The sequence below is a fragment of the Pseudoliparis swirei genome, chromosome 18 (genome assembly GCF_029220125.1).
Source record: "Pseudoliparis swirei isolate HS2019 ecotype Mariana Trench chromosome 18, NWPU_hadal_v1, whole genome shotgun sequence".
Lineage (NCBI taxonomy): Eukaryota > Metazoa > Chordata > Actinopteri > Perciformes > Liparidae > Pseudoliparis > Pseudoliparis swirei.
The window spans coordinates 1,448,082-1,461,285 of NC_079405.1; the positions used below are offsets into that span (position 1 = coordinate 1,448,082).

The 13,204-nt window shown below is 48.3% G+C and overlaps 1 protein-coding gene across 1 annotated transcript; it reads right to left on the reverse strand.

Annotated features, from left to right (window-relative positions):
* Window positions 1-1,681: 1,681 nt before the first annotated feature.
* Window positions 1,682-3,418, reverse strand: LOC130208051 (uncharacterized). The gene has a single exon (XM_056436934.1). The coding sequence runs from the start codon at window positions 3,392-3,394 to the stop codon at window positions 2,033-2,035; it is 1,362 nt and encodes a 453-aa protein (XP_056292909.1). The 5' UTR covers window positions 3,395-3,418; the 3' UTR covers window positions 1,682-2,032.
* Window positions 3,419-13,204: the final 9,786 nt, after the last annotated feature.

Here is a 13,204-nt window from a genome sequence, read left to right on the forward strand (position 1 = left end):
AGGACAGTGGTGTAGTCAGGAGCAGGAATTCCACGACCCAGACCTCGATGATCCATCAGCAGATAGGATCTATGCCGTCTCATAGGGTCCGATGACCCCATGAGACGTGAAGTCAAAAGGACTCCGGGGAGAAAGCAGAGTTAGTAACGTGTGATTGAGAGATGAAAATTCATCCTTAAGGAGAGAAAAAGAGGAGATAGGTACTCAGTGCATCCTAACGTCCCCGGCAGCTATAAGCCTATAGCAGCATATCAAGGGCTGGACCAGGTGAACCTGATTCAGCCCTAACTATAAGCTCTGTCAAAGAGGAAGGTCTTAAGTCTACTCTTAAACGAGGTGACTGTGTCTGCCTCCCGGACTGAAGGTGAAGCTGGTTCCATAAAAGTGGAGCTTGATAACTAAAGGCTCTGGCTCCCATTCTACTTTATAAGACTCTAGGAACTACAAGTAGTCCCGCATTTAGTGAGCGTAGCTCTCTAGTGGGGCAATATGGTACTACAAGCTCCTTAAGATATGATGGAGCATCACCAATCAAGGCTTTGTAGGTTAAGAGAAGAATTTTAAAAGTGATTCTTGATTTTACTGGGAGCCAGTGCAGAGCAGCTAGTGCAGGAGTGATGTGATCTCTTTTCTTAGTTTTAGTGAGAACACGAGCTGCAGCATTCTGGATCAACTGGAGGGACCTAAGAGATTTATTAGAGCAGCCTGATAATAAGGAATTGCAGTAATCCAGTCTCAAGTAATGTGACGCGTGAACCAATTTTTCTGCATCTTTTGAGACAAGATGTGCCTGATTTTTGAAATATTACGTAGATGAAAGAATGCAGTCCTTGAGATTTGCTTTACGTGGGAGTTAAAGGACAAGTCCCGATCAAAGATAACGCCAAGATTCTTTACAGTGGTGTTGGATGCCAGGGCAATGCCGTCTACAGAATCCACATCACCAGATAATTGATCTCTGAGGTGCTCAGGGCCGATTAAAATTACTTCGGTTTTGTCTGAGTTTAACATCAAGAAGTTGCAGGCCATCCATGTTTTTATGTCTTTAAGACATGCTTGAATTTTACCGAGTTGGTTGCTCTCCTCTGGTTTTATCGATAAATATAGTTGAGTATCATCTGCATAACAATGAAAGTTTATGGAGTGTTTCCTGATAATATTGCCCAAAGGAAGCATGTATAAGGTAAATAAAATTGGTCCAAGCACAGAACCTTGTGGAACTCCGTGATTAACGTTGGTGGTTATCGGCGTCATCGTTTACAAATACAAACTGAGATCGATCTGATAAATAGGATTTAAACCAAATTAGTGCCGTGCCTGAAATGCCAATCGACTGCTCCAGTCTCTGTAACAGGATGTCATGGTCAATGGTGTCGAATGCAGCACTAAGGTCTAACAAGACCAGGACAGAGATGAGTCCTCTATCAGCACTAAGGTCTAACAAGACCAGGACAGAGAGGAGTCCTTTATCTGCTGCCATTAAGAGGTCATTTGTAATTTTCACCAGTGCTGTCTCGGTGCTGTGGTGTTTTCTAAATCCTGATTGAAATTTCTCAAATAAACTATTATGATGTAGAAAGTCGCACAACTGATTTGCGACCACTTTCTCAAGGATCTTGGAGAGGAAGGGAGGTTAGAGATCGGTCTGTAGTTAGCCAACACCTCTGGATCCAGAGTGGGCTTCTTCAGGAGAGGTTTAATAACAGCCACTTTGAAGGAGTGTGGTACGTGGCCTGTTAGCAGAGACACATTGATAATATCTAATAGAGAGCCGCCAATTAAAGGCAAAACGTCTTTAAGCAGCCTCGTCGGGATGGGGTCCAAGAGACAGGTAGACGTGTTCGAAGTAGAAACCGTTGAAGATAATTGGTCACGGTTGATGGGAGAAAAGCCCTCCAAATATACACCAGGGCATACAGCGGTTTCCAAGGCCATTCCACTTGAGGACAGATTGGCATTGGTTAAGGGCAAGAGATTATTAATCTTGTCCCTAATAGTTAAAATCTTTTCATTAAAGAAGTTCATGAAGTCATTACCACTGAGGTCTATAGGAATGCTCGGCTCCACAGAGCTGTGACTCTCTGTCAGCTACAGTGCTGAAGAGAAACCTGGGGTTGTTCTTATTTTTCTCTATTACTGATGAGTAATAGGCTGCTCTGGCATTACGGAGGGCCTTCTTATATGTTTTAAGACTATCTCGCCAAACTAAGCGGGATTCTTCCAGATTAGTTGAACGCCATATGCGTTCAAGCTTTCGTAACGTTTGCTTCAGTTTGTGGGTCTGAGGGTTATACCAGGGAGCAAACCTCCTCTTCCTCACTGTCTTCTTCTTCAGAGGGGCTATCGAGTCCAGTGTCATTCTCAGAGAGCCTGTGGCACTGTCAACAAGATGATCCATCTGGGACGGACTAAAGTTAGACCAGGAGTCCTCTGTTATATTGAGACGTGGTATCGAATCAAATACAGAAGGAATCGCTTCTTTAAATTTAGCTACAGCACTGTCAGTTAGACATCTGGTGTAGAAACTATTGACTAACGGAGTACACTCCGGTAGTATAAATTCAAAAGTTATGAGGTTGTGGTCTGACAGAAGAGGATTCTGTGGGAAGACGTTCAAATGCTCAATGTCAACGCCATAAGTAAGAACAAGATCAAGCGTGTGGCCAAAGCTGTGAGTGGGTTTCTGTACTCTCTGACAGAAGCCAATCGAGTCCAACAAGGAGATGAATGCAGCACTAAGGCAATCATTATCAACATCCACATGGATATTAAAATCTCCTACAATAATAACTTTATCAGTTTTAAGAACCAAACTTGATATAAATTCTGAGAATTCAGATATAAACTCTGAATATGGACCTGGTGGCCGGTACAGAATCACAAATCGAATTGGCTGTAGTGTTTTCCAGGTTGGATGTGAAAGACTAAGAACAAGGCTTTCAAATGAGGTGTAGTGTAATTTTGGTTGAGGATTAATTAATAGGCTCGATTCAAAGATGGCTGCTACTCCACCTCCTCGACCGGTGCCTCGAGGAATGTGAGTATTAATATGACTTGGAGGAGTCGATTCATTCAGGCAGACATATTCTTCATGGCTCAGCCAGGTTTCAGTTAGGCAACATAAATCAATGTGATTATCTGATATTAAATCATTTAGTAACACAGCTTTAGATGACAGAGATCGAATATTTAGGAGTCCACATTTAATAGTCCTGTTTTGTTGCACTGCTGAAATAATGGTGTTAACTTGTATAAGGTTATTGTGTCCGACTCCTCTTCTGCTTACTTTTGATTTATTTAATTGAAGTGGCCGTGGGACAGACACAGTCTCTACTCTAGAGTCATGGGTGGGTAACTGCTCGAATGGAAGAGCAGAGAAGGGTGTTAAACTCATACCTGCAAACTCATGAGGGGTGAAAAAGGTGACAACGGGTGCAGGTGATTTTTTTGTTTGTTGTCACCACACCACATCCACGTTGTTTGAAGCCTCAAAGCTTTTAGAACCACAACTACAGTCATTTTATTGTTCTGACCACAAATCTAAATAATGATAATAAACAGTTTAAGAACAAAAGGTCCTCCGCTCTGACTCAGCCCTATAATGATAGTAATAACAAATATACATTGTCATTATATATAATATGGTTAAAGTCATTCATGAACCAACTTCCTTTGTTTTGCTTGAACAGTCCTCATGGACTTTCCTGAATCTGTTCTGTCTCTACCTGTTTGTCACGATACTCATATTATAACTTCTATACATATTACATACCTGCCATAACTATCATGATACCCGATACCAGAATTCAATACACCATACAAACAATATGGTACCATAATTACGAGACTGGTATATTTATCTATAATAGTAATAAATAAAACATCTGTATGGTTCACTTTTACCAACTTTTTCAACACTTAACAAATGACAGTAATATGAGTATTAATACAGCCAGATATGAATGAAACTACATGGTTCCATCAGAGCATTGATTATACACTATGAGGCCGTTAGTCTCTGACCAGATGATCCACAGTTCATCAGGATGAGCAGCTGGAGAGTTACACAACTTTACAGACTGAAACATTTCACTTCTGGCATCTTTTGATTTTTTAAGCCGAAGTCTCTAAGCTCCTACTGTCGTGTTTTACGCTAACTCGCTCCCCTACTGTTCAGTGTTTACGCTAACTCGCTCCCTACTGTTGCGTGTTTACGCTTAACTGCCTCCCTACTGTCGTGCTTTAAGCTTAACTCGCTCCCTACATTGTTGTGTTTACGCTAACTCGCCCCTACTGTACGTGTTTGCTAACTCGCTCCCTACTGTAATGCGTGTTTACGCTTAACTCGCTCCCTGTACATGTGTTTAACTCGCTCCCTACTGTTGGTGTTTAAGCTAACTCGCTGCCTACTTCGCGTGTTTACGCTTAACCCCGCCTCCTACCTGCGTGTTTAGCTAACCTCGCTCCCTACCCAATAATGGTTTACGCTAACTTTCGCCTCCCCTACTGTTGGTGGTTTCACTAACAACCTCCCTACTGTGTGTTTCCTTAACTCGCTCCCCACACATGCGTGTTTGCTAACCTGGCTCCCTACTGTCTCGTGTTTACGCTCGCTCCCACTGCAATGGGTGTTTCGCTTAACTCGCTCCCTGCTGTTACGTGTTTACGCTGTGAACTCCCTCATTGTTGCGTGTTTACTTGAATCTCGCTCCCTATACTGTTCAGGAGTTTACGCTAACTCGCCCTGCTGTAGTGTTTGCTTAACTGCGCTCCCCACTGTACGTTTTTTAACTCGCTCCCCTGTACGTGTTTACGCTTAACTCCGCTTCCCTACTGTACTGTGCGTGTTTAAGCTAACTCGCTCCCTCACTGCACGTGTTTACGCTTAACTCCGCCTCCCTGCTGTTGTGGTTTACGCTTTAACCGCCCCTACTGTGCGTGTTTACGCTAACTCCGCCTCCCTACTCGTGGCCTGCTGCTTTAACTTCGCTGCCCACTGTACGCGGTTTCACGCTTAACTCGCTCCCACTGTACGTGGTTTACGCTTAACTCGTTCCCTGCTGTGCGTGTTTCGCTAACTCGCTCCCCTACTGTTGTGTTTGGGCTAACCTCTCCCTACTGTACGTGTTTACGCCTAACTCGCCTCCCCTACTGTTGCGGTTTGCACGCTCTCGCTCCCACTGCACGTGGTTTTCGCTAACTGCTCCCACTGTTGTGGTTTACGCTCGCCTCCCACTGTTAGTGGTTTACGCTAACTCTGCCTCCCCACTCGCTCCCTGCTGCGTGTTTACGCTTAATCGCTCCCTACCATCGTGTTTACGCTAACTCGCTCCTACTGTTGCGTATTTCAACTCGCTCCCTACTGTTAGTGTTTACTTAACTCGCCTCCCCACTGCCAATGTGTTTGCTTAACTCGCTCCCACTGTTAGTGTTTACGCTTAACCCCTCGCCTCCCCTACTGTCGTGTTTGCTTAACTCGGTTCCCTACTGTGTCGTGTTTACGCTTAACCTCGCCTCCCTACTGTCGTGTTTACGCTAACCTCGCCTCCCTACTGTTCGTTTCACGCCTAGCTCCCTCTGCAATCGTGTTTCGCTAACTCGACCCTCACCAATGTGTTTTACGGCTATCTCCCTGCAATGCGTGTTTACGCTAACTGCGCTCCCCTACTGTGCGTGTTTTGGCTTAACTCTGCCCCACTGTACGTGTTTACGCTTAACTCGCTCCCTACCACTGTTCGTGTTTTGCTAACTGTCTTCCTGTTGTACGCTAACTCGCTCTACCTGTGTTTCGCGGCTAACTCGCTCTACTGTTTGTGGTTTACGCTAACCTCGCTCCTCACTGCACGTGTTTAGCCTAACTCGCTCCCTACTGTACCGTGGTTTACGCTTAACTCTCCCCACTGCAGGTGTTTAGCTAACTCGCTCCCCTGCTGTTCGTGTTTCACGCTAACTCGCTCCCCTACTGTCTGTGTGTTTTCTTAACTCCCTCCACTGTAATGCGTGTTGCTTTACCGCCTAACTTTCGCGCCCACTGTAATGCAGGTTTACGCCTTAACTCGCCTCCCCTGCTGTCTGCGTGTTTAAGCTAACTCGCTCCTCACTGTAATTAGGTTTAACTCGTCCCCTCACTGTTGGTGTTCGCTTAACTCGTCCCCACTGTTAGTGTTTGCCACGCTCCCTAACTCGTGGTTTTACTAACCTCGCCCCTCACTGTTGGTGTTGCATCGCGCTAACCCGCTCCCCACTGCACGTGGTTTCATTTAACCTCGCCCCACTGTTTGGTGTTTAACGCTCCCTACTGTTTGTGTTTACGCTAACTCGCCTCCCTCACTGTGCGTGTTTGCATTCCTCGCTCCCACTGTACGTGTTTCACGCTAACCTCGCCTCCCCACTGTGCGGTTTCACGCCTAACTCGCTCCCCACTGCACGCAGGTTTGTTTAACTGCGCTCCCCACTGTTCGTGTTTCGCTAACTTGCTCCCCTACTGTGCGTGTTTACGCTAACTCGCTCCCCACTGTCTGTGTTTACGCTTAACTCATTCCCCACTGTCTCGTGTTTTACTTAACCTCGCCTCCTCACTGTCCGTGTTTTTACGCTAACTCGCTCCCCACTGTTGGTGTTTTCACGCCTAACCTCATCCCCACTGCACGTGTTTAACGCTTAACCTGCTCCCCACTGCTGTGCGTTTGAGCTAACTCGCCTCCCCACTGTGCGTGTTTATTTAACTCGCTCCCTACTGTGCGTGTTTACGCTAACTCGCTCCCTACTGCCGTGTTTGCGCTTCTTTCGCTCCCTACTGTTCGTGTTTCTTAACTCGCTCCCTACTACAATAGTGTTTCGCTAACTTCATCCCCTATGCGTGTTCGCTAACAAACTCCCTACTGTCGTGTTTCGCTAACTCGCTCCCTACTGTACGTGTTTAAGCTATTCGCTCCCTGCTGTGCGTGTTTCACATTAACTCGCTCCCTGCTATGCGTGTTTTCGCTAATCGCTCTACTGTAATGCGTGTTTGCGGCTAACTCGCTCCCTACTGTTGCGTGTTTCCATTAGCTCGGCTCCCTGCTGTTGGTGTTTTCGGCTAACTCGCTGCCCTACTGTAATGCGTGTTTCGCTAACACAAGCTCCCTGCTACAATAATTTTCCTAAACTCCCTGCTGTACATGTTTCGCTCCCTACTGTTGCGTGTTTACGTAACTGCGCTCCTACTGTTGCGTGTTTGCGTAACTCGCTCCCTTGCGTGTTTACTGCTAACTGCTGTGCGTGTTTCCACGCTAACTGGCTCCCCCACTGCAATGCGTGTTTGCGGCTAACAAGCCCTCCCACTGTAAGCGTGTTCGCTAACAACCCTACTGTTGCGTGTTCGCTAACTCGCTCCCCTACTGTGCGTGTTTGCATAACTCGCTCTACTGTTCGTGTTTCGGCTAACCTCCCTGCCAATAGTGTTTACGCTAACTCGCCTACCCATGGTGTGTTTGCTAACTGGCTCCCTGCTGTGCGTGTTTAAGCTAACTCGCTCCCTGCTGTTCGTGTTTCGCTAACTGGCTCCCTACTGTGCGTGTTTACATTAACTCGCTCCCTACACCCTGCCAATGCGTGTTTAAAAGCTAACTCGCTCCCTACTGTGCGTCGTTCGCTAACTTCGCTCCCCTACTCTGTTGGTGTTTACTGGCTTCAACTGCGCTCCCTGCAATGCGTGTTTTGCTAACTCGCTCCCTACTGTGCGTGTTTACGCTAACTCGCCACTACTGTGCGTGTTTACGCTAACTCGCTCCCTACTGTGCGTGTTTCGCTAACTGGCTCCCTACTGTTGCGTGTTTACGCTAAACTGGCTCCCTACTGTTGTGTTTGCATTAACTGGCTCCCTACTGTCGTGTTTACGCTAACTCGCTCCCTACTGTTGCGTGTTTCGCTAACTTTCGCTCCCTACTGTTAGTGTTTCGCATTCTGCGCTCCCTACTGTCGTGTTTTACGCTAACTCGCTCCTACTGTGCGTGTTTCACGCTTAACTCGCTCCCCTACCCAATGCGTGTTTAAGCTTAACTCGCTCCCCTATCGCTAACTCGCTCCCTGCTGTGCGTGTTTCGCTAACTGCGCTCCCTACTGTGGGTGTTTAAGCTAACTCGCTCCCTACTGTTAGTGTTTCCTAACTGGCTCCCTACTGTGCGTGTTTAAGCTGTGCGTGTTTACGCTAACTCGCTCCCTACTGTGCGTGTTTGCTAACGCTCCTTCTGTTAGGTGTTTCAACTCGCTCCCTACTATGCGTGTTTAAGCTAACTTCGCTCCTACTGTACGTGTTCACTTAACTCGCTCCTGCTGTGCGTGTTTCGCTAAGCTCCCTACTGTGCGTGTTTCAGCTAACTGTGTTTTACGCTTAATTTCGCTCCCTACTGTTAGTGTTTCGCTAACTCGCTCCCTACTGCGTGTTTATAACTGTGTTTTACGCCTCCCTACTGCGTGTTTACTAACGGCTCCCTGCTGTGCGTGTTTGCGGCTAACTCGCTGCTATGGGTGTTTGCTAACTCGCTCCCTACTGTTAGGTGTTTCGTAACTCGCTCCCTGCCTGCTGTGCGTGTTTCGCTAACTTTCGCTCCCTGCTGTTAGGTGTTTCGCTTCTTTCGCTCCCTACTGTCTGTTACGTAACTCCCTACTGTGCGTGTTTCGCTAACTCGCTCCCTACTGTTGCGTGTTTAACGCTAACTCGCTCCCAACTGCTACGTGTTTCGCTAACTCGCTCCCCTGCTGTGCGTGTTTACTTCCTCGCTCCCTACTGTGCGTGTTTCGGCTAACTCGCTCCCTACTGTGGGTGTTTCGGCTAACTCGCTCCCTACTATGCGTGTTTAGCTAACTCGCTCCCTGCTGTGCGTGTTTTCGCTAACTCGCTCCCTGCAATGCGTGTTTTTACATTAACTCGCTCCCTACTGTGCGTGTTACGAACTCGCCTTCGCTAACTAACTCCCTACTGTGGTGTTTTAGCTAACTCGCTCCCTACTGTCGTGTTTACGCTAACTGCTCCCTGCTGTGCGTGTTTACGCTAACAAGCTCCCTACTGTGCGTGTTTGCTAACATCGCTCCCTGCACTGTTGCGTGTTTACGCTAACTCGCTCCCTACTGTGCGTGTTTGCTAACTCGCTCCCTGCTGTGCGTGTTTCCTTAACTCGCTCCCTACTGTGCGTGTTTAGCGCTCCCTACTGGTGTTTCGCTAGCTGGCTCCCTACTGTGCGTGTTTAGCTAACTCCTAGCTAACTCGCTCCCCTACTGTGTGTTTCGCTAACTCGCTCCCTACTGTTCGTGTTTCGCTTAACTCGCTCCCTACTGTATCGTGTTTGCTAACTCGCTCCCTACTATGCGTGTTTCGCTTAACTCGCTCCCTACTGTGCGTGTTTTACGCTAACCGCTCCCCTACTGTTGGGTGTTTAGTAAGCTCCCTACTGTGCGTGTTTCATTAACAAGCTCCCCTGCTGTGCGTGTTCACGCTCTTCCGCTCCCTACTGTTAGCGTGTTTTCAACCCTGCTAACATTCGCTGCCCCTACTGTTTGTTTAGCTTAACTCGCTCCCTGCTGTCGTGTTTACGCTAACTGGCTCCCTGCTGTGCGTGTTTCGCACTCGCTCCTACTGTGCGTGTTTACGTAACACAAACTCCCTACTATGCGATGTTTTGGCTTAACGCTCCCTACTGTCGTGTTTACGCTTCTTCGCTCCCTACTGTGCGTGTTTACGCTAACTCCTCCCAATGCGTGTTTCTTAACTCGCTTCCCTACTGTCGTGTTTCGCTAACTGGCTCCCTACTGTATGCGTGTTTACGCTTAACTCGCTCCCTACTGTACGTGTTTAGTTCGTGTTTACGCTAACTCGCTCCTACTGTTGTGCGTGTTTACGCTAACTCGCTCCCTACTGTACGTGTTTACGCTAACTCGCTCCCTACTGTACGTGTTTACGCTAACTCGCTCCCTACTGTTCGTGTTTACGCTAACTCGCTCCCTACTGTACGTGTTTACGCTAACTCGCTCCCTACTGTACGTGTTTACGCTAACTCGCTCCCTACTGTTCGTGTTTAAGCTAACCGCTCCCCTACTGTTACGTGTTTCGCTAACGCTCCCCACTGTGCGTGTTTACGCAAACTCGCTCCTACTGCGTGTTTCGCTAACTCGCCCCCTACTGTTCGTGTTTAAGCTAACTCGCTCACTACTGCGTGTTTAAGCTGTTTAACCGCTCCCTACTGTACGTGTTTACGCCTAACTCCCTACTGTGTTTACGCTTCTTCGCTCCTTACTGTACGTGTTTACGCTAACTCGCTCCCTACTGTTCGTGTTTACGCTAACTCGCTCCCTACTGTACGTGTTTACGCTAACTCGCTCCCTGCTGTCGTGTTCTGCTAACTCGCTCCCTACTGCACGTGTTTCGCTAACCTCGCCTCCCCACTGCGTGTTTGCTAACTCGCTTTTCTCCCTACTGTGCTGTGTTTCACGCTTAACTCGCTCCACTGCACGTGTTTACGCTTAACTCGCTCCCCTACTGTTCGTGTTTACGCTAACTCGCTCCCTACTGTACGTGTTTACGCTAACTCGCTCCCTACTGTACGTGTTTACGCTAACTCGCTCCCTACTGTTCGTGTTTACGCTAACTCGCTCCCTACTGTACGTGTTTAAGCTAACTCGCTCCCTACTGTTCGTGTTTACGCTAACTCGCTCCCTACTGTACGTGTTTACGCTAACTCGCTCCCTACTGTGCGTGTTCCTTCTAACTCCTACTGTGGTGTTTCATTGGCCCAACTCGCTACTGCGCGTTTTACGCTAACTCGCTCCCCTACTGTGCGTGTTTACGCTTAACTCCCCTACTGTTCGTGTTTCGCTAACTCGCTCCCTACTGTGCGTGTTTACGCTAACTCGCTCCCTACTATGCGTGTTTGCTTAACTCGCTCCCCTACTGTGCGTGTTTACGCTTAACTTCGCTCCCTACTGTTGCGTGTTTTACGCTAGTTTCGCTCCCTACTGCGTGTTTACATTGCGCTCCTGTATGCGTGTTTACGCTAACTCTCGCTCCCTACTGTTACGCGCTTCGCTCCCTACTGTGCGTGTTTACGCTAACTGCTCCCTACTGTGCGTGTTTACGCTAACTCGCTCCCTGCTGTGCGTGTTTACGCTAACCGCTCCTGCATGTGCGTGTTTCACGCTAACTCGCTCCCCTACTGTGCGTGTTTACGCTAACTCGCTCCTCTACTGTGCGTGTTTACGCTAACTCGCTCCCTACTGTCGTGTGTTTACGCTAACTCGCTCCCTGCTGTCGTGTTTAGCTAACGCTCCCTACTGTTCGTGTTTCGCTAACTCGCTCCCTACTGTGGGTGTTTCGCTAACTCGCCTCCCTACTGCAATGCGTGTTTCGCTAACTCGCTCTACTGTACTGTTGTTTCGCTAACTCGCTCCCTACTGTACGTGTTTACGCTAACTCGCTCCCTACTGTACGTGTTTACGCTAACTCGCTCCCTCATCGTAATGGTTTACGCTTAACCGCCCCCTACTGTTGCGTGTTTCGCTAACTCGCTCCCTACTGTCGTGTTTAGCTAACTCGCTCCCTACTGTTCGTAGGTGTTACGCTAACTCGCTCCCCTACTGTGTGTTTGCTCGCCTACTGTGCGTGTTTACGCTTAACTCGCCTCCTACTGTGCGTGTTTGCTTACGCTAACTCGCTCCTACTGTATACGTGTTTACGCCAACTCGCTCCCTACTGTCGTGTTTCGCTAACTCGCTCCCTTACTGCGTGTTTTACGCTTCGCTCCCTACTGTTGGTGTTTACGCTTAACTCGCTCCCTGCACCTGTTCGTGTTACGCTAACTCGCGTGTTACGCTAACTCGCTCCCTACTGTTACGTGTTTACGCTAACTGCTCCCTGCTGTCGTGTTTACGCCTAAAGCTCCCCTGCATGCGTGTTTACGCTAACGCCTCCCTACTGTGCGTGTTTGCGCTGGCTCCCTGCTGCGTGTTTTCGCTAACTGCTCCCCTACTGTTGGGTGTTTACGCTAACTCGCTCCCTACTGTCGTGTTTTACGCTTAACCGCTCCCTACTGTGCGTGTTTACGCTTAACTCGCCCCTACTGCGTGTTTACGCTAACTTGCTCCCTGTTGTCGTGTTTACGCTAACTCGCTCTACTGTACGTGTTTACGCCTTAACTCGCTCCCTACTGTGTGTGTTTACGCTCTTCCCTACTGTCGTGTTTAAGCTAACTCGCCTCCCTGCAATGCGGTGTTTACGCTAACTCGCTCCCTGCTGTGTGTTTACGCTAACTCGCTCCCCTACTGTTGCGTGTTTGCGCTAACTCGCTCCCTACTGTAATGTGTTTAGCTAACTCGCTCCCTGCTGTGCGTGTTTAATGCTAACTCGCTCCTCTACTGTGCGTGTTTACGTGCTTTCGCTCCCTACTGTATGTGTTCGCTAACTCGCTCCCTACTGTGCGTGTTTACGCTAACTCGCTCCCTACTGTGCGTGTTTCGCTTAACTGGCTCCCTACTGTAGGTGTTTACGCTAACTCGCTCCTACTGTGCGTGTTTACGCTAACTGGCTCCCTACTGTGCGTGTTTACGCTAACTCGCTCCCTACTGTTGCGTGTTTCGCTAACTCGCTCTACTGTGTGCGTGTTTTACGCTAACTCGCTCCCCTACTGTTGCGTGTTTGCGCTAACTCGCCTCCCTACTGTTCGTGTTTACGCCTAACTCGCTCCCTACTGCAATGCGTGTTTCGCTAACTGGCTCCCTACTGTTGCGTGTTGTTGCTAACTCGCTCCTACTGTCGTGTTTGCTAACTCGCTCCCTACTGTTGTGTTTCGCTAACTCGCTACCTTAACTCGCCTCCCTACCTGTACTGTGTTACGCTAACTCGCTCTACTGCATGCGTGTTTATAACTCGCTCCCTACTGTAAGTGTTTACGCTTCAACTCGCTCCCTACTGTGCGTGTTTACGCTAACTCGCTCCCTACTGTATGCGTGTTTGCTAACTCGCTCCCCTGCTGTGCGTGTTTACGCTAACTGGCTCCCTACTGTTGTGTTTTCGCTTAACGCTCCCTACTGTGCGTGTTTACGCTAACTCGCTACTGTCGTGTTTACGCTTAACTCGCTCCCTACTGTGCTGTGTTTCGCCTTAACTCGCCTCCCTACTGTCGTGTTTCGCTAACTCGCTCCCTGCTGTTCGTGTTTGCGCTAATCGCTCCCCTAC

Bases quoted from the DNA above. Each gene is read 5' to 3' on its own strand.
- LOC130208051 (XM_056436934.1), bottom strand. From the start codon at position 3,394: ATGAGTTTAACACCCTTCTCTGCTCTTCCATTCGAGCAGTTACCCACC.